This window comes from Mycteria americana, chromosome 20 (genome assembly GCF_035582795.1).
Source record: "Mycteria americana isolate JAX WOST 10 ecotype Jacksonville Zoo and Gardens chromosome 20, USCA_MyAme_1.0, whole genome shotgun sequence".
In the NCBI taxonomy this organism is placed as follows: Eukaryota; Metazoa; Chordata; class Aves; order Ciconiiformes; family Ciconiidae; genus Mycteria; species Mycteria americana.
In genome coordinates, this window is record NC_134384.1 from 7,450,029 (window position 1) to 7,472,248 (window position 22,220).

Consider the following 22,220-nt stretch of genomic DNA (forward strand, 5'->3'; position numbering starts at 1 on the left):
TTGGGACTACAGGGATGGGGAGAGAGGGAGCTGCCTGGGAAGAACATCAAAAGTCCCTTGGCTTTTGGTCTGAGGCATTGCCTATGCCACCTTTGTTCCCTGAGCAGCCGTTCACATCTGTGCTGAGCCATGGTGAGAGGAGCAGGTGAGCATCAAGTGCAAGTGTGTCTGAGCCCCACCAGCTGGTGCCTTTGCTGCTGCTGGTGCCTTTGCTGCTCTGGGGAGCCAAAGGAACCTGTGTGGCATGGGAAAGGGAAGCCTTTCTGTGGGCAGGACAGTGTCAGGTAGCCTTTGTGTGGATGCAGGGTTAAGAGCCCAGCATGCCTTTGAAAAGCCACTTCATTGCTTTGAGCATTGTCTGTATTTGATAAAGGCTTGAGGAGGAATTGCCTGCCTTCTTGACAGAAACAGTCCAGAGATGATGCTAGGATCAAAAACATTCCTAGAAGGAACCAAGCAGGTAGGGAAGGCCTTTTCTAATGACAAAAGGTCAAGAGTGGGAGATTCCTCCTTCCCAGTGTGCAGAAGATAAGCCAATGCACTCAGTACAGCCATTCAGGAGGTCCAGGTGGTGGTGGTGCTATGTGCAGTTGTCAGTCCAGTGAACACGTCATAAGTTTTGTATTAATTCTGACAGGTCAAGCTATAATCTGAGGTCTTCGGTTTCTTATGCCACAGACCCAGCAGTTTCTAAGAACTGTCTTGTTCCAAGAACTGCTTCCAGAGCGTTTCAGAGGATGTACAAGTGCATTTCCTAGACATCTGTAAGCACATGCATCCTGCTGTTTGTAACATGACTGGCAGAAGTGTGCAGCAGTGGATAACCAGAAACAGTCCCTCTGTTCCCTAACAGATGTGGTGCAAATCTCAGGCTATGACCGACAGAAGCAACTCTGCCCCTATCTTTCTGGTTCCTTCTGGCTGTGGAACATTTACAGGGGGAGCTGCAGTCTGGAAACCAATAAAAATGCACAACACCATGCTGTCACGAAATATCCTGACTTTTGCTGCTGTTCTTCCTTCCTTGCACAGAGTAGAGCCAAACAGCAGCCTGTCTGGATGCCTTATACAAACTATGTGCAGTAACAGGTCTGCAGTATAGACTCTGTGATGTTCCTCCACTGCCCACAGCCCAGTCACAACAGGACACTGGGACCTCAAACTCCAGTCCATCCTCCCAGTATTTTTTGCATTATATTGGGCTATTATTTCCCTTGATAAAGTTGGAGAAAACTTGCCACCAAAGATCATAGGCAGCATTGGGTGGTACTGGGCTAGGCTGTTCTCTCTCCAAACAGGGGAGCTCCTCTGCATCTTGATTATCTGTCAACAGCAGAATATAGGACATAAAGAAAGAACGGTTTGGAGAGAGAGCTGCGACCCTTGAAGGAGTGAGGACTGACCTGGCAGCAGTGGGAGGAAGAGCTGGTTGCCCACCCCTCCCTGAGACTACCCCTTTCTCAGGGACCGAGGTGCTTGCTGTCTTCCCTGGCCCCAGTGTGCATGTGTGTCGGCTGAACAGAGCTGATCTCACCAGAAATGTCTAATTGGTGCCTTCAGGCAATCATGTCTCTCTTCCTGTCTGAGTTTATCTTGAAAGGCTCGATTGAGTTACCTCCTATCCCATAATAGGATCTAAGTTCCTTGTAGTAACATAAGAAGGAGATGATGTCACTGCAGCTAAACTTCTCCGATAACTTACTAATGACTGGGGCCAACACCTCAGCTCCTTTCTCAGGCAAAAATCCCAGACACACTGAGTCAGTACCTGGCTTGTGAGCTCCCGAGGAACTTGCCGTGCAAGGAGCTGAGGGCACAGTGAGGGAGGACGGCTGAACACCCTGCTCGAAGGCACTCTGTCCCCCTCTGTTACACTCCCCTGCAAGCCAGTTCCATCTGTGCTGCTCGTTCTGCCAGGCACAGCACTTGATGGGGCCCAGACACACAGAGGCAGGCGGTTCTGGGACCCTGAGCCTGCCCAAATAACCCAGGTGAGGAGCAAGGGCTTCTTCCATCAACTGATACCAAATGGAATAGGAGAAAGGCAGCTGGGGACTGCAGTGCTAACCTGAAAGGTGGGAAACTGGGTTCAGTTTCTGCTCTGGCTATCATGTCCTTGTGGTCATAATGTACTGCAGATACAGTGGGGAGAATGGACCTGTTGGAGCAGGTCCAGAGGAGGGCCACAAAAATGATCAGAGGGCTGGAACATATCTCCTATGAGGAAAGGCTGAGAGAGTTGGGGTTGTTCAGCCTGGAGAAGAGAAGGCTGCGGGGAGACCTTATAGCAGCCTTTCAGTACTTAAAGGGGGCCTATAGGAAAGACGGGGACAGACTTTTTAGTAGGGTTTGCAGTGATAGGACAAGTGGTAATGGTTTTAAACTAAAAGAGGGTTGATTCTGACTAGATATAAGGAAGAAATTTTTTGTTATGAGGGTGGTGAAACAGGTTGCCCAGAGAGCTGGTAGATGCCCCATCCCTGGAAACATTCAAGGTCAGGTTGGCCGGGACTCTGAGCAACCTGATCTAGTTGAAGATGTCCCTGCTCATGGCAGGGGGGTTGGACTAGATGACCTTTAAAGGTCCCTTCCAACCCAAACCATTTTATGATTCTATGAATGATACATTATTCAATAGGTAAAACATTGCCTTATAGGCCTGCTCTAACACCTGGGCTCTCTGCCCCTGCCACAGAAGAGCTCACAGCCTTCAAGCAAGACTTGCAAGAGTTCCCTAGCTCCATTTACAGACTAAAAACTCTTGTGAAAACCATCCTAGGCAGTGAATGAAGGTTCAAGACACAAATATGTTCCCAGTTGGCTGTGGAACAGGATCCGGTGGAAAATTTTGCAGGGCTCTGTTTGGACTGCAGTGAGTCTTCACTCCTGACTTAATGGGACGTACCTCTGGGAAGCCCTCCACGAGGGATGCTCAGGAAATTAAATCAGAGCAATACCTAGACTCCACAAAGTACCTTTGGTACAGACAAGAGGGCTTTGTTATCCCCAGTTGCAGACACCTCCAAAACCCCTCAGGTCAGAACTGTGCAAGAAGGATTGCCAAAATCTCTTTGCAGCTATAGAAACTGCTGACAGTTGGGCAGCTGCACTTCTCCACTGTGCCGACTCCCTGACCAGCCCTCTCCCTAGGTGCCTGCCATTGCCCTCCTTGCCCATGGTGCCATGCACAGGGAAATGGAGGAGGCACAGAAAGCAGGCAGAGGCTAAGGTGGCTCAAAGGCCCACCAAGCAGTGTGGGTCCTGCATATTTGCTGGGAAATGCGGTCTTTGTCAAGCATACAAGCTAGCTGGAAAAGAGAAGGGAGAGCAGCTCTTGAGGACAGAAGGAACAGGACACACTGCTCTCTGGGGAGAGGGGCTCTGAGCAGGTCATGGTGCCCTGAGAGACTCCCTGGGCCAAGCATGTACTGGGATATAAAAGCCCGCTCACACCTTGAATGCACAGGGACCAGGGCCAGATCAGCTGCATCACAAGGTTCCTGTCTGGCAGTGGAGACCTGCAGGGGTGTCACAGCTGGGTCCATGTCTGCCTTGCTCCATTTACTCTCCACTCGGGAGCTGACATGGACATAGGCTCCAGATGTCCAATCTGTGGTGTTTGACTCAGGCAATCATTGCTAGACTGGTGGTTATTTTGTTTTGATGGACACTTGGGTGGGAGCCGCCTCCTATTGAGGTGCCGGACTGTACCCTGGTGTGTTTGAGTGCCTCCTTGTGCTGGGTGAGCACCCATAGGATGCCCCGTGACCTTCCAATGCACCAGCTTTGTTTTAGAAATTAAATAACTCTTGCCCTTATAGCTCATAGGCTATACTGGGGAGAAGCAATGGCCTTTGCTGAGAGCCTTGAGCCTTGATGGTCATGCATGTGGTGCATCACTTCTCACTGAACATGTGTGACCCACAGCTGGCCAGATGTTTTCCTGGAGAGGAGTGCACAACAGCTCTTCATCTCACCAGGGCCTGAGGCCCTCTGGGCTTGGCCCCTCCACAAGCTACCAAGCTCTTTAAAACAGCATGGCAGCCATGAGCCCCAAAGAGCTGACACAGGGGTCTGTGGGACTGGCCCCTGGCCCCTCTCTGGCTGAGGGGATCCTCCATGGGCCAGAGACAGTAGTTTTTGAGCCACACCACAGCTGCAGGGCACTGGAAAGCTCTTCTGCTCTTTCTGACAGCTAGGGCTGTTTTGGAGGTGTAACACCGAGTGGTGAGAACAAGGCATAGTCTGCTTGCCTGGGATTTGGAGCTAGCTGTCCAGTGCCGCTGCTCTGCCATGGGCTCAGTGTGACCCTGGACAAGTTGCTTGGCTTTTCTTTGCCTCCTCCTTCCTCTGTACGAAAGGAACAGGAGCTTTGCCCTGCACTGCAAGGGGCTGTGAAGGGAGCTGCCTCCCTTCAAGAATGGTTAGCACTGCAGATGGCTGTTAGGAGACAGATTGCTTGGACCATCTACAGCCTGGGCTAGCAAGGACCTCACAGATCACTACACCGAGCTCCTACTGCCAAAGATACCATGTCTGATAGGGCCTGTCATGCACAGGGCTGGCTCCTGCTCCTAAAATTTTGTTTATGCGCATCATATCACTTGCCTAAAAATTAGCTTGGTGTTTATCCTACCAACACAGCTAGTGATTCCTATGCCTTTATCAGGTGAGACAATTCTGTACTTTTCATTCCTGAGTCTCACTAGACTGACCATGCTCCCATCTACCTTGCTGTGGGAGGAACTTCTTGAAGTCCACAGGGTTATGAGAGAGGCAGAGTTAAAGATGAGAGCAGACTAAGGGCCATGGCTGTGTCTTGCATAGAGGACTAAATGCTGCATAGACGGGTGCCAGTTTAAATATGTTGTTCATTTCTTGCTTGCCTTCCTATCTCCAGTTTACCTGAAGCTTCTCTGTGGTTCATCAAGAGTGCTTACATATTCGATGCATGTAACATCTGGGACCCATCTTCCTTTTGCACTGACACATCTACTGTATGTAACATCTGGGACCCATCTTCCCTGCTGTGTGGCTGTATCTACTGTATGTAACATCTGGGACCCATTGTCCATCTTCTCTATTGAGCCGTCACTAGGGAAATGCAGCATGCCCTGGATACTTATCTGTATAAGCGAGTGAGTTAAGGGTCATGAGTCCCCATAATAAAGGTCAATGGAAAACACATTGGAACTTACTATATGACTCATACGCGTGTGTGTGTGTGGATCGTGGATGTGAGCTGTGATTATTATTTCTTTAGTGTCTACAATGTTCTAGGCACTGGGAGGGCAGTCAAGATAGCATGTGCCTCTTCCTGAAACCTGTTACAGCCTGAGATGGGAACTGACAGTGCATATGAGAGGGGTATGAAGATGGAATTAAGTTTCTGTGTTTGTCAGTCTCTTTTGAGGGACATTTGCTTATTGAAAGGTGGGTACTGCAGTCATTGCAGTGTGTGCAGAGAAAGGTAGGAACAATACAAATAGACAAGTGACCACCAGTTTCAGCTTGGTGTGAATGATCTCTTGAATGTTTATCCAAATGGAGATCCTGGTTGCCACACCGGATTGCTAGCAGTCAATATAGAGAAGTTTGAAGGTGACTACAGTACATGATGGGCATAGCTATGTAGGTATAACCTCTGCTAAACTGCTAGAAAAATACAGCTCAAGCCACCCAACCTGTGCTGTGACCTCGTCAGCTGGGAGCACAACTGGTGAATCCCGGATATGCTGGGGCACAGCAAGGGTGTCACTCATCATCACCTCCTTCCAAGTGCTGCCAACCACAAGCTCAATGAATGGGAAAATTAGAAAGTGAAGTCTCAGGAGAGGAATTGACTCAGGGGATCATCATGAATGTGATGGCCCAACTCAAGATCACTGGGAGCTGAAGAGCCTACTCTCTACACATTCCAGGAAAGAATTTCAAAAGCTGTAAAGACACGAAACTGCTGCTTTTTACACACGGTGTACACAGATAAGGCATCCGATGCAGTCAGGGGTAGAGTTTCTATATCTGTTGACACCATTCTTGGGAGCAGATAGCAATTTATGCAGACACCTATTTTTCTGTATTATTTGCCAGTTCTGCCACGCAATAAAATAAATTAGAGTGACTGAAGTTTGCTAAACTTTTAGCTGTCAGTCTGATAAAAAACATGACACTCTCATCTTCCTGGGAGATGAATCCAGGGATCCTTCATAGCATGGACACTCACAAGTATGAGCCATATGGACATTTCCCTTACATAAACTTCACAACAGCTCATTGCTCAAAGCCAGGGAGTAATGGATGAAGGACAAATGGAGGCAGGGATTTATTGGGTCACTGCTAAAGAGAACTGTTCCTTGAGGATGATACGTTCAACAGCTTGTGTGTGGTCTCTAAATCTTCCTCTCAAAAAAAGCTACTGAGGTCATTGTAGTGGGATAACCACATTGCATTTCATGCTTTTTTACTCCTAAGCAGAAAAGGCTCTGATCTGACCAGCTGAGTTCTTCCCACTGACAGGAAAAAAACCATGTTTGTGATGTACCCAGTACCCATGTCAGAAGCCTTTCTGACTTGCCCCCAGAACAATCGTTACAAATTCAAATCCCTCCAGCTCTGGAGTGCAGAGAAATTCCTCTATGGTTAATGGGTAAGCTGCTCCTTGCACTTGTATTTTTGGGCAAGACACTCTCCTCTGATAGCTTTCTCTGAGGGCTACACAAATGTGTGCTGTGTCCTGTGCACGGGGCCATGGGGGAGGACAGATGCTCAGCTCTGCTTTGGTACCCATGCTCTGATGAGGTGTGTTAACTTGGTGATCTGTTTTTGCCAGATAAAAGTGGGGGGTGGGGAGAGGGGCATTTTTTTGCTCTCCAGGAGTAGGAAAAACACATCTCACCCAACCTTACTCACACAGAACTTGAAACCAATTATAGGGTCTTTCCATAGCCAGAAGAGAAAACCAGAGTCCTCCAGGGAGTGATTCATCCCCCCACACAGGTCTCTGAGATAACAGGGATGATTCACCCTCTGGAGATGCTGATCATTTTCCACTGCTGACTAGCTGAGATGAGTAATATCTAGACAGCTACTGTCAGAGGAGACAAATCCACCTGGTCTGCCTGAGGGAGACGTGGGCACAGCAGAAGCTTACCTGAAGGGAAGGAAGGTTGTGTAGCGAGGCCATGGAGGATGACTCAGAAGAATTTGATTTCCTTCCTGGTGGTATCTTAGGATCTCCCACCATGAGGGAAGGATCTAGCACTCCAGTCAGCAGAGGCACGAAGACACCAGCCTCCTGGTCCCAGCCACTCAACTTCCCAACTACAGGCCTGGCCTGGGCTGCTCTGTTGTAATGCCAGATGTCAGCGTGGCTGATCCCGCTGCTGTTCTTTGAGGGCTGCAAAGGGGAGGCAGTGAAGCTGCTTGTTGGGTCCTACCAAGAACACAGTGACCAAGTCACAGTTTTTGCCCCTATAAAAGAGGGTGATACATTTTCTGCCAAGTGGATTTGCCAATGGCTTTTGAAAATGTATTATTGCTCATCATTGCAGTAAAAATACTAGTGCTCTTCAAAGGTACTGGGAAACACTCCATAAACAACACGGGGAGACAAGCTGAATGGCAGAGAAAGCTGCTGGAAAAAGAAATAAGGTCCAGCCACACACTTCATTTCCCAGTCTGGGATACTCTTGATCCCAGACCAGGGGTTTGCATCAGGTCAGTGTAAGCAGAGGAACAACTCCAAAATCTGAATCTTGAACTGGATTTGTATTTTAACGCAGTTTTTTTCTCTTCAAACCTGGTCTGATATTGCCAAGCTATTGCTGCCAGTCCTGGTGACAAGCACACAGATCTGCAGTGACAGCTCAGGCTGATCATGCACTGGGTGAAGTGGGGAAAAGAGCGAGTGAGCAGCAGGTTGGATGACAGCCTGTGGTACACGCAACCAGAAAAATCTTGTCTGCTCCAAGTCTATGCCAAAAAGCAGTAACGCCTCTGAATTTGCCTTATCATTCCTGAACCAAATTATGAGATGTGCCCATACAGGAGGAAAGCCCCAGTCCCTTCCAGGGACATCAGCCCACCTGAAGCCAAAGAAAGAAAACACAACTGTAACATTTCCTCAGTATCTGTGCACTGGCTCAACTACACAAGCTACAGGGGCCACTTTGCTGTTTTCAGGTGAATCTCAGATTGTGCACACTACACCGGGGAGGAAGGATCACAGCACGTGGAGCCAGAGAGGCTCCTGCTTCCATACAGCCAGCGAGGAATACTAACAGCAGCCAAACTTCAGCAAGGACTCACCACACCACGGCTACATCACTGCATGAAAGTTACCTGCAGTACATCCAGATGTGTGGCACGCCTGAGTGTAGTGTTCACTTGGATGTGGTAGACATCTGCTCTTGGCCCCTCCGAGACTTTTTTCTTTGTAAAAATATCATTAAACACTTAAAATGCCAAAATGGAGATCCGACCTCTGAAGACAAGACAGGAGACAAAACTCTACTGACTTAGCTGTGCTCCCCTCCAGTCCTGCCTGCTGAGAAGAGGTGCCTCAGAGAAAAGAGGGGATTTCAGAGATGGGGCAGGAAGGTTTTGAGCAGCAAGTGTCCTCTAGAGTGCAATGAACTTCTTTAGCATGCTGCCTGCACTGTGACACTTATTCTGGGCTCTCTTTCCTGCCACAGGCATGCTTTCTGCTACGAAGTGGTCTATAAGAAGTGAAATTCAGGGTCCTGTGCTCTCAGCAGCAGCAATCACCAAGAAAGTACTTGCGGTTGCTTTGTTTCAGTCTATCTTCAGATTCGCTGTTAAGAACTACCTCCCTGCTCTTCCCTGACCTCTTTTTCATTGTGCTCCAGAAAGACCCCGTAGCCAATAAATCATGTTACAGGACTGAGGTGGTCTTGCCACAAGACAACTTCTATGCCAACAGATTGTAAGTAATTGCTATGTTATGCTGACTTTATAGATTTCTGTTTTTTCCATAGCTTTTATCCTCTAAACACCCAATGGAAACAACACCTTTCTTAAACCTTACTGCATCACATGTGATTTATAGAGAAGAATATTGCTGTTAACAGCAAACTGTCAAATCTCAAATAGATCAAAGAAGTGAAACAAGGAATGAATTGACTGAGCTCTTCAGGCCATGCTGATTCCAAAGTAATTTTTTTCTTCCTTCTGTCATAAGAATTTATATGCTTGTGAGAATCTGATCAGGTGGGAAGAGCTTTCCTCCTTTGTCTACATCAAAGTCCACATGTTCTCAAATTGCTGTAAGTCATTCTTTGCATTTTAATCTCTGGCCATATGTATAAAAATAATTACCTGCCTTGAGGAACAGGGGATGAAGTAGCCTTTATTGCATTTCCATAAGACTCCAAAAGGTTCCTGCTAAAGATATCAGAGAAGTGAACCAATGGGTTGGAGGAACTGGGTTATTTTAGTTAGAGGTAAACTTAACCTGTATTCAGGGAGCGTACATCAGGCTGATTTAGCGCTAAGAGATTATGAGTCAAGTAAAGCTGGAGTGAAATTAGAATATAATGGGAAATTATATTTGTAGAAAACAAGAAAATGTTTGCAATGTTTTTAAGAACAATGTATATGACACAGTTTGTCCTCCAGGTTGCATCCTATCAGCTTATGAAGGCATCAAATCCTTCTGCAGGACAGATGAAGAGGACAGACACTACTGCCATATAAGCACCTGAAATGGGAAGGTGATGTTAGCAGGACCAGTGCTGATGGGACTGGAGTCCTCCTCAGGGAGACTGTGGTTGACTTCAGCTGGGAACAACAGATTTGTGGCAGTAGCAAGTGCATCCTGCAAATATTTCAGAGGAATGCAGTGAACAAAGACTGTGAGGGTGAAAGGAGAACTAAAAAGAGAGCAAGGACAGCATGCCAGGGAATGGGACCTATTGCGCTGTTGCCCACCACCTGTCTATGGTTGCAGTGGTGATGGCTAACTGTCTACTGCTGCATTAGCCACCAGGTAGCAGGAAATGGTTTGCTCTATGTGACTGACACATGCTGACATGGAGAGAAGGCCTCTTGTTTATCTATTTTGCTTCCCTGAGTTGCTGCACACAGGAGGAATTGCCAAGAGATAGAATACAGATGGAGACACAGTCACAGGTTTTTTTCCTGGGCCCCTTTGCTTTATCAAACACATCATCAAGCCCAACAGCAGGAGAGTCAATCCTTTTGGGATACAAGGCTAATGAACTGCCTGCAAGGACTGAAGACAGTATTTCCTAGCATTATGGTGCACCTTGCCCGGGAGACAAGAGAAAACTCAAAGTGCATTGTGGAAAGGAGGCAAGAAGAGCCTGACCTCATGGTGCAGGATCCTTAGGCTTCTCTCCTCATGAAGGGAAGTGCTGCTGCTGCTATTGGGGAAAGGGAACATTGCAGGGCAGGGAGTGGGGCATGATTGAGAGATAGGAGAGATTGATGGCAGAGGAAGAGGTGAATGCAATGGGGAGATTTTTCGAAAAGTGGCTGGGAACCATTCTCCACGTCTCATGTGCCACAATTGGTTTCTGTGCTTGCAAATGCAAGGGTGAAGTGGGGTATGGGCTCAGTGTGCTGGAGGCTGCTGGGACAGCAACAGCTGGGGGGAAATCCCACTATCAAGGCTGGTCCAAGGCCGTGACTGTCACTGATCACTTGGACCAGGCAGAAGCATCTGAAAATTACGTTATTGGACTGAATGGGCTTTGCAGATCTTTAGCCAAGATACCAGCATTCTAGTTCCCTCTTTTCCCAAATTTTAGTATTGATGGACTATGATTTACATGCTCTCTCTCCTCTGGAGCAGGGCTACCAAATGTTTAGATGTTTCTGGACAAATCCCTGTACATGCAGGCCAGCAGATGGGCTAGAGATGTGGTAAACTCCCTAATTCCCATGCCATGCTCCAGGTACCAAGGACTTAATGAGGACATCAAGTTTGATACACAGGTGGGTATCACAGCTAGGAGTCATCTCAACTATACTCAGATTCCTTTGGAACTGTGTGTCCCTCTCCAGCTGTGAATGGAGAGGACCAGGCACCACCGCCAGTGATCCATCTCCGAAGGCAGGTGCCTACTTTCAGGAGATGATTTTCTCCCCCAGTGCATCTACTTCTCTCTCTTGACTAAATAGCGCTGCTCAGACACATGGAAATGAGCTCAGCTGGAGACTCCCACACTGCTGGTGGTCCCGCCGGGGGGGTTAGATGACATTACGTGTGTTAGCGTCTCCGTGCCAGCTATGTCCATACTCTTGGGGTCTGGGGTCTACATGAAGTGAACATGCAGCTACAAGTCTCTGTGGGAGGAGAAATGACCTACCACGGGGCGGGAGATAAATGAGTGGATGCCTTTATCCAGCAGGGAGAAATGTGACCCTGGAAGCTTTGTGCCTATGCTGCTGTGTCTTACTGGGTCAGAAAACCTAGGGAGGCCCAAAGTCTCTCAAAATCCCAGTGATTAGCTAGTAGTGCAGTTCCTCCCCTCCCCAGGAGGGAACCCCAAGGAAATGCACAGAGCTCTGGGATTCACGGCCATAGGCTAGAAATCAGATCACCACACTGAAAGCACAGGCTGGTACTGTGGAGCTGAACTACAGTGGTGACTTTGGGAAAGCTGCACTGGGCCACTTAGAAATCTTATCCTCCTGGAGCCCCTGGCCTCAAAGCTAGGTGAGAGAAGCTGTGATGACTGTCCTGAGGCCATCATATAGCCACCCATACTGGAAAAGCTCTGACACTGCTCTGGCTGGCAGTAATCCCCCCTTCCCCCTCCAAATTGCTGTAGGCAACACCCACCCAGACGAGCCAGACACACGCTAAGCACCTTCCCAAAGTGCTGATCTGCGAGAAACTCCAGAAAAAGCCAGCCATTCTCATCACTTTCCATAAGTATTTGAAAAAGAAAAACCAAAGGTTTATCTTGATCTCTTAATCCATCAGGTTTCTTTTCTCTTTGCTTTCTCTACCTCTGCAAGCCTGGTAATTATAATTTATAGCACCTGCTTACTTTGAAATACCTTGGACTCCTTCTGCCTGGCAGAGGAACAGACACAGTGCCCATCTGCTTTAGGTAAGTGCTCACAAACCACGAAGTCGTTAATTAGACTGACACACGACTCTTCCAGAATACACATGGTATGTTGTTACTGCACCTATAAACCACTGGTAACCAGATACTCTGCCAGGGGATCACAACTGGATCAGAGCATTATGTAAAGCCTTGGCACCCCTTGCAGGGCTCAGAGCATTGCCATCAGGTGTGCGTGTTCTCTCTAATCCTCCCCACTGGGTTTCCCAACATGCTTCTCAGATAAAGCAAGCCTGCTGGGAAGCAGCTCCCTCACACTTGGTAGGAGGCTCAGTCTCCAGAGCCTTGTACTCTCTTATTTTGAAATCCAAATTCCTCTTTGTATTCATCTAGTGAGCCCCACCAAGGTGTCCTTCCTGACAGCCCGGGCTCCAGGCAGTGATGCCTCCATATCCTGAAGCTGAGAGGGAGCAGGGCAGGTCTGATTCTGGCCCCCACGGGCATGGCTGCAGCTTCAGAGAACCTGTGATGAGGGGTATTTGTGAGGAGAGGTGTGTCTGACATGGATGGGGGTATTTGGGTGGATTTGACACTTGCATCCTCAGGCTGGCTGGCATCCATGGGGAAAAGTGAATCATGAACACTTCTAGTCAGGAAGTGCTGAACCCCCGTAGTGGATGCCTCCCTCGGGAGGAGGAGTCACCCAAACCACATGAAATCCCTGTAAGCTGGCTCCAGTAAGCCAACCTGGAGCAGCCAAGCTTTGGGTCAGCACATTAAGTGACGGGGAATGGGTGTCCTAGACCTATGAATGCCCTTGGCACAGAGTTATGTTGAATGACTAGAAACCTCCACCTGGTTTGCCAGTCTTCCCAGTACCTGTGTTAAAGTTTGCAGGAGGAAGCCCTGTTAGCGTGTTTGAAATATTTGCCAAAACTCAGGACTGCATCTTCCTTGGTTAGAAAAGGTATGGGGGGATCACACAGGGCAACGGGAACATCCTCTTGGAGAGCATTCACAGGGGAATGTCCTGACCCTCCCATCTCACCTAAACTTGCCTGAATCTAAAGTGAGTTTTTTGGCATGCTGTCTGTCCCGTGAAGGACTGGAGTTTCAGTAACTTTTAGGTTCCCTGAGAGCCAGTATACATCATCTAGGCTAGTTAAAATTAGTGCCCTCCCGTTGCTGGTTCCTGCACCACAACACATCTTTTGTGGGTGACACCACAACTGCCATGGAAAATCCTGTGCACCTGAAGGTCATGGGTTGGCAGCTTTGAGAAGGCTCCTTGCATGAAGACAGATCCTCATCTTGGCCAAATCAGAAGGGAAGAGCAAGGGGAGGCCCACAGAGGGAGAGCAGTGTAAGCATGGTGTTTGTGACACCTGGCCAGCATTTCTCCTCCCTTATTTCTGGTCTTCTAGAGACAGATGTGAGAGCAGGACCCAGGCCATGTTAACAGAGAGCTGCTGCTTCCTCTCCCTGGAGGTGGAGTCCTTTGTTCAGGCTGCCACAAAAAAAGCTAAGTGGGAAGGCATGCAGGGTGCACGTGCAATGCAAGAGGGCTCCAATGTGGAACAAGCTTTCCTGGGGGCAAGGTACTCTGGAGAGTTGGGTTCATGCCCTGACTGTGCCACGGACTCTCTGATCATTCTGGGCAGGAGACTCCTACTTCCCTGTGCATCATCCCCCAGTAAAAAGGAGGAATAAGTTTCCTTCTGCTCTCTGAGTGACAATGTTTATTGGAGTTTCTTTCTGCCTGGACTTTCCTCTCCTTGAGCATGTATGTACAAGTTGATCTCCCGCTGTTAGAGACTCTCAAACTTGCTGCCACCTTCCTAGCTGGTACCATGGCCTCACAGCATGCATCCTGCAGAGCGCGAGGGGCATTTGGCTGTCTGCACTGTCCAGCACTCTCAGCCAGCAAGCAGAGGGGCTTCAGTACAGGTCTGAACATATCTCATGCCTGGGACTGCAGCTTGGACCCCAGCAGTGCAGCAAAGCGACCCAGCAGTTCAATTCCAAGTGCTACCAAGGCTTGGATGCATGTGTCCTATCTCAGTGGGTATCCTCTCTGAATGCTCACAAGGCAAGACAGCTGCCACCTTTGGAAGCAACTGGAGTTTATTAAATCATTATTTTTTGCTTTCCTATCTCAGAGACTCTACTGACACGTTAGGTTTTTGCTACATTTCAGCTCTAACTTGGTGCTGTGCAGGCAGTAAATACCAACCTCTCTCTGTCCCACAGTGGCTGGAAGCATCCCCTTCTGTCCCCCTTGTTTGGCCACCTCATCCCTTGAATTGCCTGGTAAGTCCTACTGGTAGAGTAGGACTTAGAGTAGCTCAAAACAATTGTTCTCAGCTTCCACTTAGTTTGGCTGCTTCTGTCATAAACCTGAGAAAAGTCTTGTGTATCCAGGAGTCTGTCTATTTTTCCTCTGCTATGTCAGCTGGTCCGTAAGAGATACATACTTTCCCTTCAAATCCTGCCTGAGTCCCCGAATGACGAACATGGACATCAAATGCAAATATCTGAAAGAGCAAGAAAATAACCACCACACAATCCCTTTCTGTCTAGTACAGCTGTCTGTTCCACCCCACTCCTGTTGGCAACCATTTTCACCCCCCTTTTCAGCCATCCGGCCTGCTTAGCATGTGTTGCCAACTTGCAAAGCAGATAGTTAATATTCCATGAAGTACCATGCGAGTCCGGTAACTCATGGACTGTCATGATGTGCCATAAAACCACTTCCCCTTCTGAATGGAAAAAAATAGTCTCTGGGCAACATGAGTACACTGGGTCTCAGATAGCCTGACCAGTAATGCTTGGAAACCATGCTGTGGGTGACCTATGGGTGTTCCAGGCTGGCTAATTTTTTGGCAATGAATACACAAGAGTCTCATAAACTTGTGGAAAATGACTCAGATATTTGAAAAAGAGGAAAAAAATCTCTCTAATGCAGACCTGTACTGGAGGCTCTTGGCCTGAGGTTAGTAACTACATTTGGAGAAGTCATGGCAGCATCACTGAAAACCAAGCAGAGCATCTTAGCTCTGTACCTTTAGACATAGTGACTGTCATCTTTAAGACATAGTGACTGTCCACACTGTGCCACCCCTGTTTTTCAAATCAGGTCTCATTTATCTTTATGAAATATTTCCCTGTTGGAATGGAGAGAGAAGGAAAAGGTGGCTACAGAAGAGCATCTCTAAACAGGAGCTAGAAGGAGAACTGCAACACTCTGCAGGCACTGGCTTCTCCCTTGTGGGAGCAGCACAGGATGGAGACGCAGCAGGTCATGCTTTCACCAGTGTGAGATACAGCAGTGGTACAATCTCATAACACACACTGTGTGTCTTCAGAAATGTCCCCATCTGCCCAGAGCAGGGCTATGCCTCACAGCCATGCTGGGCTTAGTTACCAGACATGGTTCTTGGGCCTTCACTGTGCCCAAGGGTTCTCTGTTGTACAGTTTCTATATAAAGAGGAGAAAGCACAAATCATCATCTTTTTCTGCACGTGCCCTTCACACTTTCAAGTGGCCAAGCTAGAGACACAGACAGGGCTTGGTGCAGTGCTAACATGGGGCAGAGCTGGCTCGTGCCTGTCCTCTTGGAGAATAACTATCTGCGGAGAATAACTGTGCTGGAGAATAACCGCCTCCTGTAGTCTCTGTACTGAGGGTAGGTTTTACTGCAGCCTGTTGGTGATCTGCAATCAGGTTCTTTTCTGAGAGGTACCTTCTGCCCATCCTTTAACCAGGTAGCTGAGACAGGGAGGAGGTCTCCATCGTGTGGGACACTTCTGAAACTTTTGCTTCCAGGGTCTGCCCCTCCAGTTTGAAGATTTGGAACCAGCCTTAGGGGCACAGCATGGAAAAGCAACTGTAGGGGGACCTGACTGATCTCTTACGGCTTTACCCTGAATTCTCGCAAGCACAGAAAGAACAGGATGGGTGAGGTGGGTTCACTGATGTGAGACCCACAAAAGATGCTACTGCTTTGCTGCTTGCTTTTTGTTAGAGAGACCTCTCTCCTGGAGATTTTAATCTTTCACACAGTCTGTCCCAAATACTTCCTCTCCTGGTGACTGGTGTTTTTACACACCGATCGTGCCATTGCAGAGTCTTGAATGAGGCATGGAAACACCTTAATGTGGCACGTGGAGACAGGACACCTAGGTCCTACTCTGACTTTGCTGTTGCCCTAGGGAAGATCACTTTACCTTCCCATGCTTGTGTCGTTCTTGCCAGTGCAAAGCAAGAACTGACAGTGAGCGAACTCTCTGGAAAGCACTTCTGAGTGTGCAGCTAGAGTTGACTATGTGCAGGTGTTATTTTCCTAATGGGGAAAGATCCACAGCATCTTGCCCCACAGTTTGCTGTGTCTACCAGTTCCCACTAATTTGCTGCTTGTGGCTTAGCTAATCCCTTTCCAGTTTCTCTGATTAGGTGAGATGTGGTGAAGAAGATCCAGCCCAACTGCAGCAGGTCCCACCTTCCTGAGCTGGCGAGTGGGATATCTGTCTGGCTCAGGGGGAGAGGTGTTGCCAACAGCGGATCTGCCACAAGGGGTTGTGCTGTTTTCCCAATGTGCATCTCTTATTTTCTCTCTGCCGGTTCTCAAAGCTGGGCCTCCTAAAAAGTGTGTTTAATGAAATAGTCATCTGTGTAAAGATGGTCCAAAAGCCCTAGGCAGTCTGCGTCCATGAGAATGTGTATCCAGGCTCCCTCAGCTGAAGGGGCACTTTATGCTCCATCCCATGAAATGCTTATTTTCCCAGTAGGAGCCTTCCTTTGAATTTATTCATGCTCACTGTGCCTGGTGGCTGATAGATAAGCTGTGGGTCTGGCTGATGTAGTCGGGAGCACTGGATGGAGCAGTCCTGCAGGTCAGAAGTTGTTGCCCCCTCTCCTGCCCCGAACCCAGGTCTTGTCAGGTCTAACAGTTGTTTTTTTTTTTAAGAAAGAGACAGGAGTGGGAGGCCACTGTCTCAGTCCCTCCTGTGCACAGTTTGTGTCGAGGACAGGAATTTGGGTCCGATGAGAGGCTGGGAAGGGAAACTGAGCCTCAGAGGTGGATCTGGGGAAGGCTCAGAAGAGGTGGCCCTGGTTCAGGAGGATGAGGGCAGATATCCTAAAAACAGATGGTGAGGAGAGGAGTGATGGAGTCCAGAGGGACCGGGCACAGATGCTTGTGCACTGCTGGGAAGAAAGACCTGGCTGAACTACCAGGGGTGAGGGGCTGAGGGGAGCTTTGAGAGGGGAATAACAGCCCAGATGGGTTGGTCCAAAGGGCAGGAGGTCCCTGCTCAGCCACCTTGGACCCTGGGTGGGAGCCTGCTGGCTGGGGCAGCACACTCCGGGGACAAATGGAACACAACTGCCTACAGCAACCTCCCTTGCCTGTGCTGCTGTAGTTCTTGAAACCAGTCTTAATATGACAGGCATTAGACATGTCCTAACCAGACATGCCCTGATACTCAGCCCTCTGATTTTATTCCAAGCCTAGTCTCCTTCAGGTTGTCTGAAGCAGCTTATTTATTCCTAAAATTTGCTCCTACTCTTCAGTTTCTGCAGGAAGAACATGAGATCCCAGCTGGCCCGAGCTCTCCTTCCTCGCCCAACTTTGGAGACACCTAGGGGGGGCCTATGCTAGACGAGGTAGCCTCGAAGTTCACTAAGAGCAGGTACCTCTGTGTTGATTCAAGCCATCCTCCCACCCTGAGCCTTAAATGAAGCCCAACAGTGCTATGAGCAGCTTCTTGAAGCATTTTGCATTTCTCATGTGCCATGTGGTATTTTGGTGGAGGCTGTTGGCTGAGGGGATGGAGCGTGTGGACCTCTCAGCACTAGCCAAGGTGGCCATCCATCAGCAGTGTGTGCCCCAGGCCAGGTGGCCCGAGCAGCAGTGATGTCTGCAGGCAGTTGAACCTTCAGAAGCAAAGGCTGGGTCTATCCAACCATGGGTTCTGGTGACACTGGTTCTCACACACTTTCAGGGGAAAGGGGTGTTTGTGGGGCAGCCACAAACTGACCTTTGCTGACCTTCCATGTCACGTTTCCCTTGAAAGGGAAGTCACTTGGAAAACAATCTAATCTCCAGATCCCTGGAGTGGGAGGTCTTGACTCTGGCACTGGTGGTGATGTCAACACATTTTAATAACAGCCACAACCATGTGCCAATGATGTTTCAGCAACAAATGTTTCAAATCTCTTCTGGCAGAAAGAACATTCATATCCTGCACAGCCAACACCCCCATTGCAAATTAATATTTAAATTAATATTTACAGAAACTCCTACTTGGTCCTGGGAGGGCCACACATGGAGAACCGTGCCCAGTTTTGGGCTGCCCGGTGTAAGAAGGATGAAGAGGAACCAGACAGGTCCAACTGAGTCAGCATCCCAGAGCACTTGTCTCATGAGGTGGAAGGAGCTGGGTTGGTTTCACCTAGCAGAGAAGAAGCTAAGAGGAGATCTGCTAGCGACCCACAACTAAAGATGATGGAGCCAAGCTCTTCTGGGTGGTTCCAAGTGATCAAACAAAGAGTAATGACCACGGTCCAGGAGTTTTAGGTTGGACTTGAGGAAAAGCTTCTTCCCCAGGAGGGACAGCCCCAGGCCAGGTCACCAGCAAGGGGGGAATCTCCATGCTTGGAGGGTTTCAAGGCTTAGATAGACAAAGCTGCAACTGCCCCACCTACTATTGGTGATAGTCCTGCTCCAAGCGGGAGGCTGGCCTGGAGACACCGAGAGCCTGCTTCCAGCCCACAATTCTATGATAAAAAGGCACAGTAAAACTAGGACTGAAGTTAAGGATTAGGGTTAAGGTTAGTTTTTCAGTGGTTCAGCCCAATTCAGAATGCTTTTATAAGCTTCGGCAGTGCTGCTTATGCCAGCTGGGTGATTCCCAAACAGACCTGCCCTAAATTCAGTGGCACTACCAGGATCTGGTTGCATGCGTATCCCTACTCAGGAAAACTGCAAATATTTCAGTGTCATGTGAGTTTTAGTGAATATAGTATCACAAACCTGTTGCAGATATAGTTACTTTAAAGGAAAAGTACTGTCACAGCCTCAGCTTCTTCCTGTGGCTGAATCACTGAAAGTGTTTTAAAGCATTTCTACCCTGAAATAACTACCTTCTATCTGGGTAAAACAGTGCAACTCGCATGTTGACAGACCAGAGTGTCTTCTGTGCTCCCTGGCAGGTCCCTTCCCCACTGTGGTCCACAGTGGAGAGGATGGAGCCCCTTCTTGGTGGATATTTTCCAGTGTTCCTTGAAATATGCATTGGCACTGGTGGCCTTTTCATCACAACACACACATGGGGAGCTGTAATTTCAACATCCTTTACCAAGACAGTGTTCCTTCCATGAAAACCGCCCTCCCCTGCCTTCTACGCTAAGTGACAGTAATCTTTGCTTTAATTGGAAAAGAAAAGGAAGAAGGGACAGAATATCCTTGACAAAGGAACTAATGACTCAAATGCTGGGAAGCCCAGGGCCCTCAAGGGACTGTGCAGCTTGCAGCATTGATTTTTAATGACTTACAGAGATTGGAGGTTTGGAAGATCTCTCAGTGCCTCTGCAGGGATGCGACTCAGCTGATTGTTCTGCAACATCCTATAATTAGAAAAAAGAAAACTTTGTTAAAAAAAAAAAAGCCTGACACAAAATGGAGTATGCTGCTGCTTGTTTCTGAAGCTGTCCTGGACTCTTGTTGGAAAGCTGGAGGGGTTGGAAAGCAGCATGTTGGTCACCCAGGGCTCTTAAGCAAGCTTGCAGGCTGCAGGCAGGTGATCTGCAGTCCAGGCTGGCCCAGGATCCTGCAGCAGATGGTCCCAGGGTGCTGTTACAGCAGAGTCCCCATTGCAGCAGAGTTTGGTGCTGCAATGGGGGATCCACTGGGAGGACGTGACTGTAAAGGGGCCTCTCCACTGCACACATGCATCTGTTAGTCCAGAGTAATACCAGTGCTTTCAGCTGAGCTGTCCCGTATTTATACCTGTGTAAGACATCCTTCTCCCAGTGTGTGTCAGTGGTGGTTACCCCTGCAGAGTCTATGGAAACTAGCCTGTGGGCAGGTTTCTTATTCAACTTGTGAGACAGCTGCAAACACAATGGATGAGGAGCCACTCCATAGCTGTTTGCTAAGGGGCTTCGCAGCATTGGCACAACTTGCAGCAGTAACTGGAGCTGTTGTGGAAAAAACCCAAACCAGCCCAGGGGCTTCAGAGAGAGCAGGTGACTGGAGCTGTTGGGCTGAACGTGCAGGGTGCAGGAGGTCTTCTCAGAAATGGAGGTGATAATAAGGCATGGAGAAGGGCCATGGACACTGAGGTAACTACACAAGTGGTTGGGGAGGAGGAGACACTGGGTGGCAGTGCTCCTGCCCCAGGGGTGGGTGCCTGACCAGCTCTAGCGATTCAGGCAGGGTCAGAATACCCAGGGGTATTCCTGACCTGGCCAGCCACTGTCCTCTCTCACTGAGCTCCTGGAGCACCACGCATGTGAGTTTGCTGGTCCTATCATCTCTGCATCTCTGGACAGGCTAAGTTTTTGACTCTGGACCAGCCTCTGTCCTGCACCTACTTGTTCCTTCCAGAACTGGGACATCATGCGCACATGCTACTCTGGATAAGAGAGACATCCCAGTGTGGTAGCTGGGCTGGGGAAAGTGCCTAAAGAAAGGAATGTTTTATGTATCTGAGTTTCTATTTCCAAAACCTTCAAGGAGTGGTTGGAGATGACATGAAAAGGGAAATGGTGCTTAGGGGGCTGTCGTAATTACTGCCAGTGTGAAAAGGACAGAGCATGGCCTTAGTAGTGAGGGGCAGCTCAAAGAGTACTGATGCAAGCAAGAAACTTTCCCATTGCCGAGACTGCTAGCTTTACTGCAGAGGATTCAGAGGTCTGTCATGAAAGGAAAGTTTGAAAAAGACAATTATAGGCACAATCTTTAAAAAAGGGAAGCTATAGGCCCCAAAACTCTTCAATTTCTGGAAGAAAATGGGGACTTGCCATTAAATTATTTGTATGCACACAGAAGAAAAAGCAAGGAAACAAGCAACTGTCAGTAGTGGCTAGTGAAAAATTAGTTGTGCCAAAGCAATCTAGTTTTTTTCTATGCAGGGTAAAAAGCCATGAGAATGGAGAGGAAAGCATAGACATCATCTACCATGACTTTAGCTTTACTTTAGAAAGATGTTAAATGCTGGCATGCGATGATGTTCTTTGCAGCAGAGGAGACAAATTTGATGTGGTACAAAAAGGCAGCAGAGAGGCCATACAGAAATTAATAAATGGTTCCTCCTCAACTGAATAACATGTTTAAGGTTCTACAGCATCTCTCCTGGAGCTGACATTCAGAATTATTGGTAAGGACCCAGATGATATCTGGGAGGGGAAAGTTGCTACCTCTCCTGACAACACAGGGCTGCACAAGGCACCTTGCACCTACAAGGAGGGGCGCAGAGCTCGGCTAATGCGAGCGAGGGGCTGGGAAATACAGGATACTGCAGGGAGACCAAGAGAAAGGCTTCATGGATTGACACGGATAACTGGCTGCACAAATACAGCTGGGCACGGGCTTGCAGCCCTGCCAAAATTGCCTGCAGTTGGTGGGGATCCCAAGAGACCCAAGGCAAAATGGGCTTGCTCTGGGGAGAGGGCAGATGCCCTGTGGGGATGGCTACACGGGGCTGTGAGGAGCAGGACACCAGCAATGATCCTTCTGCTCCTCTTGATGCTGGGCAGCCTTTGGCCGGGCCATGCTGTCCCATCTGGGACCTGGCCTGCAGGACGTGGGGCAGCAGGAGAGCAGCCAGAGGACAACGGGAAGAAGGATGAGGAAATGCCAGATCCTCACCTGTGGGGAGACGTGAATAGAAATTACAGGGGTGGTAGAACAATGTAATTGGAATAACTCGGTCTAGAAGAGAAAAGGCTCAGGAGGCAGCTCAAGTGGCTCCCTCTGGCTCCCTCTGCCCATGCCCTCCTCCTGCATCTCCTGCACAAAGCTGGTCCATGGGCAGCACAAATGGTCCCAGGTGTCCTGGTGCATGCAAGGGGCAGTCCGAGCCTTAGACACTCCGGCACTCTCAGGTCCTTGCTCCATCGACTCCTGATTTGCCTCTGTTGTCCCCCACCTCCCTGCT

The 22,220-nt window shown here is 48.7% G+C and overlaps 1 protein-coding gene across 2 annotated transcripts in view; it reads right to left on the reverse strand.

The window, feature by feature from the left end:
- The window catches only part of LGR6 (leucine rich repeat containing G protein-coupled receptor 6), a 148,907-nt gene that overhangs the window by 52,732 nt on the left and 73,955 nt on the right, over positions 1 to 22,220 (reverse strand). For both annotated transcript variants that reach the window (XM_075521642.1, XM_075521641.1), the window contains exon 4: positions 19,615 to 19,686. In XM_075521642.1, the coding sequence (XP_075377757.1) occupies positions 19,615 to 19,686 (72 nt within the window). The remainder of the gene's footprint in view (positions 1 to 19,614; positions 19,687 to 22,220) is intronic.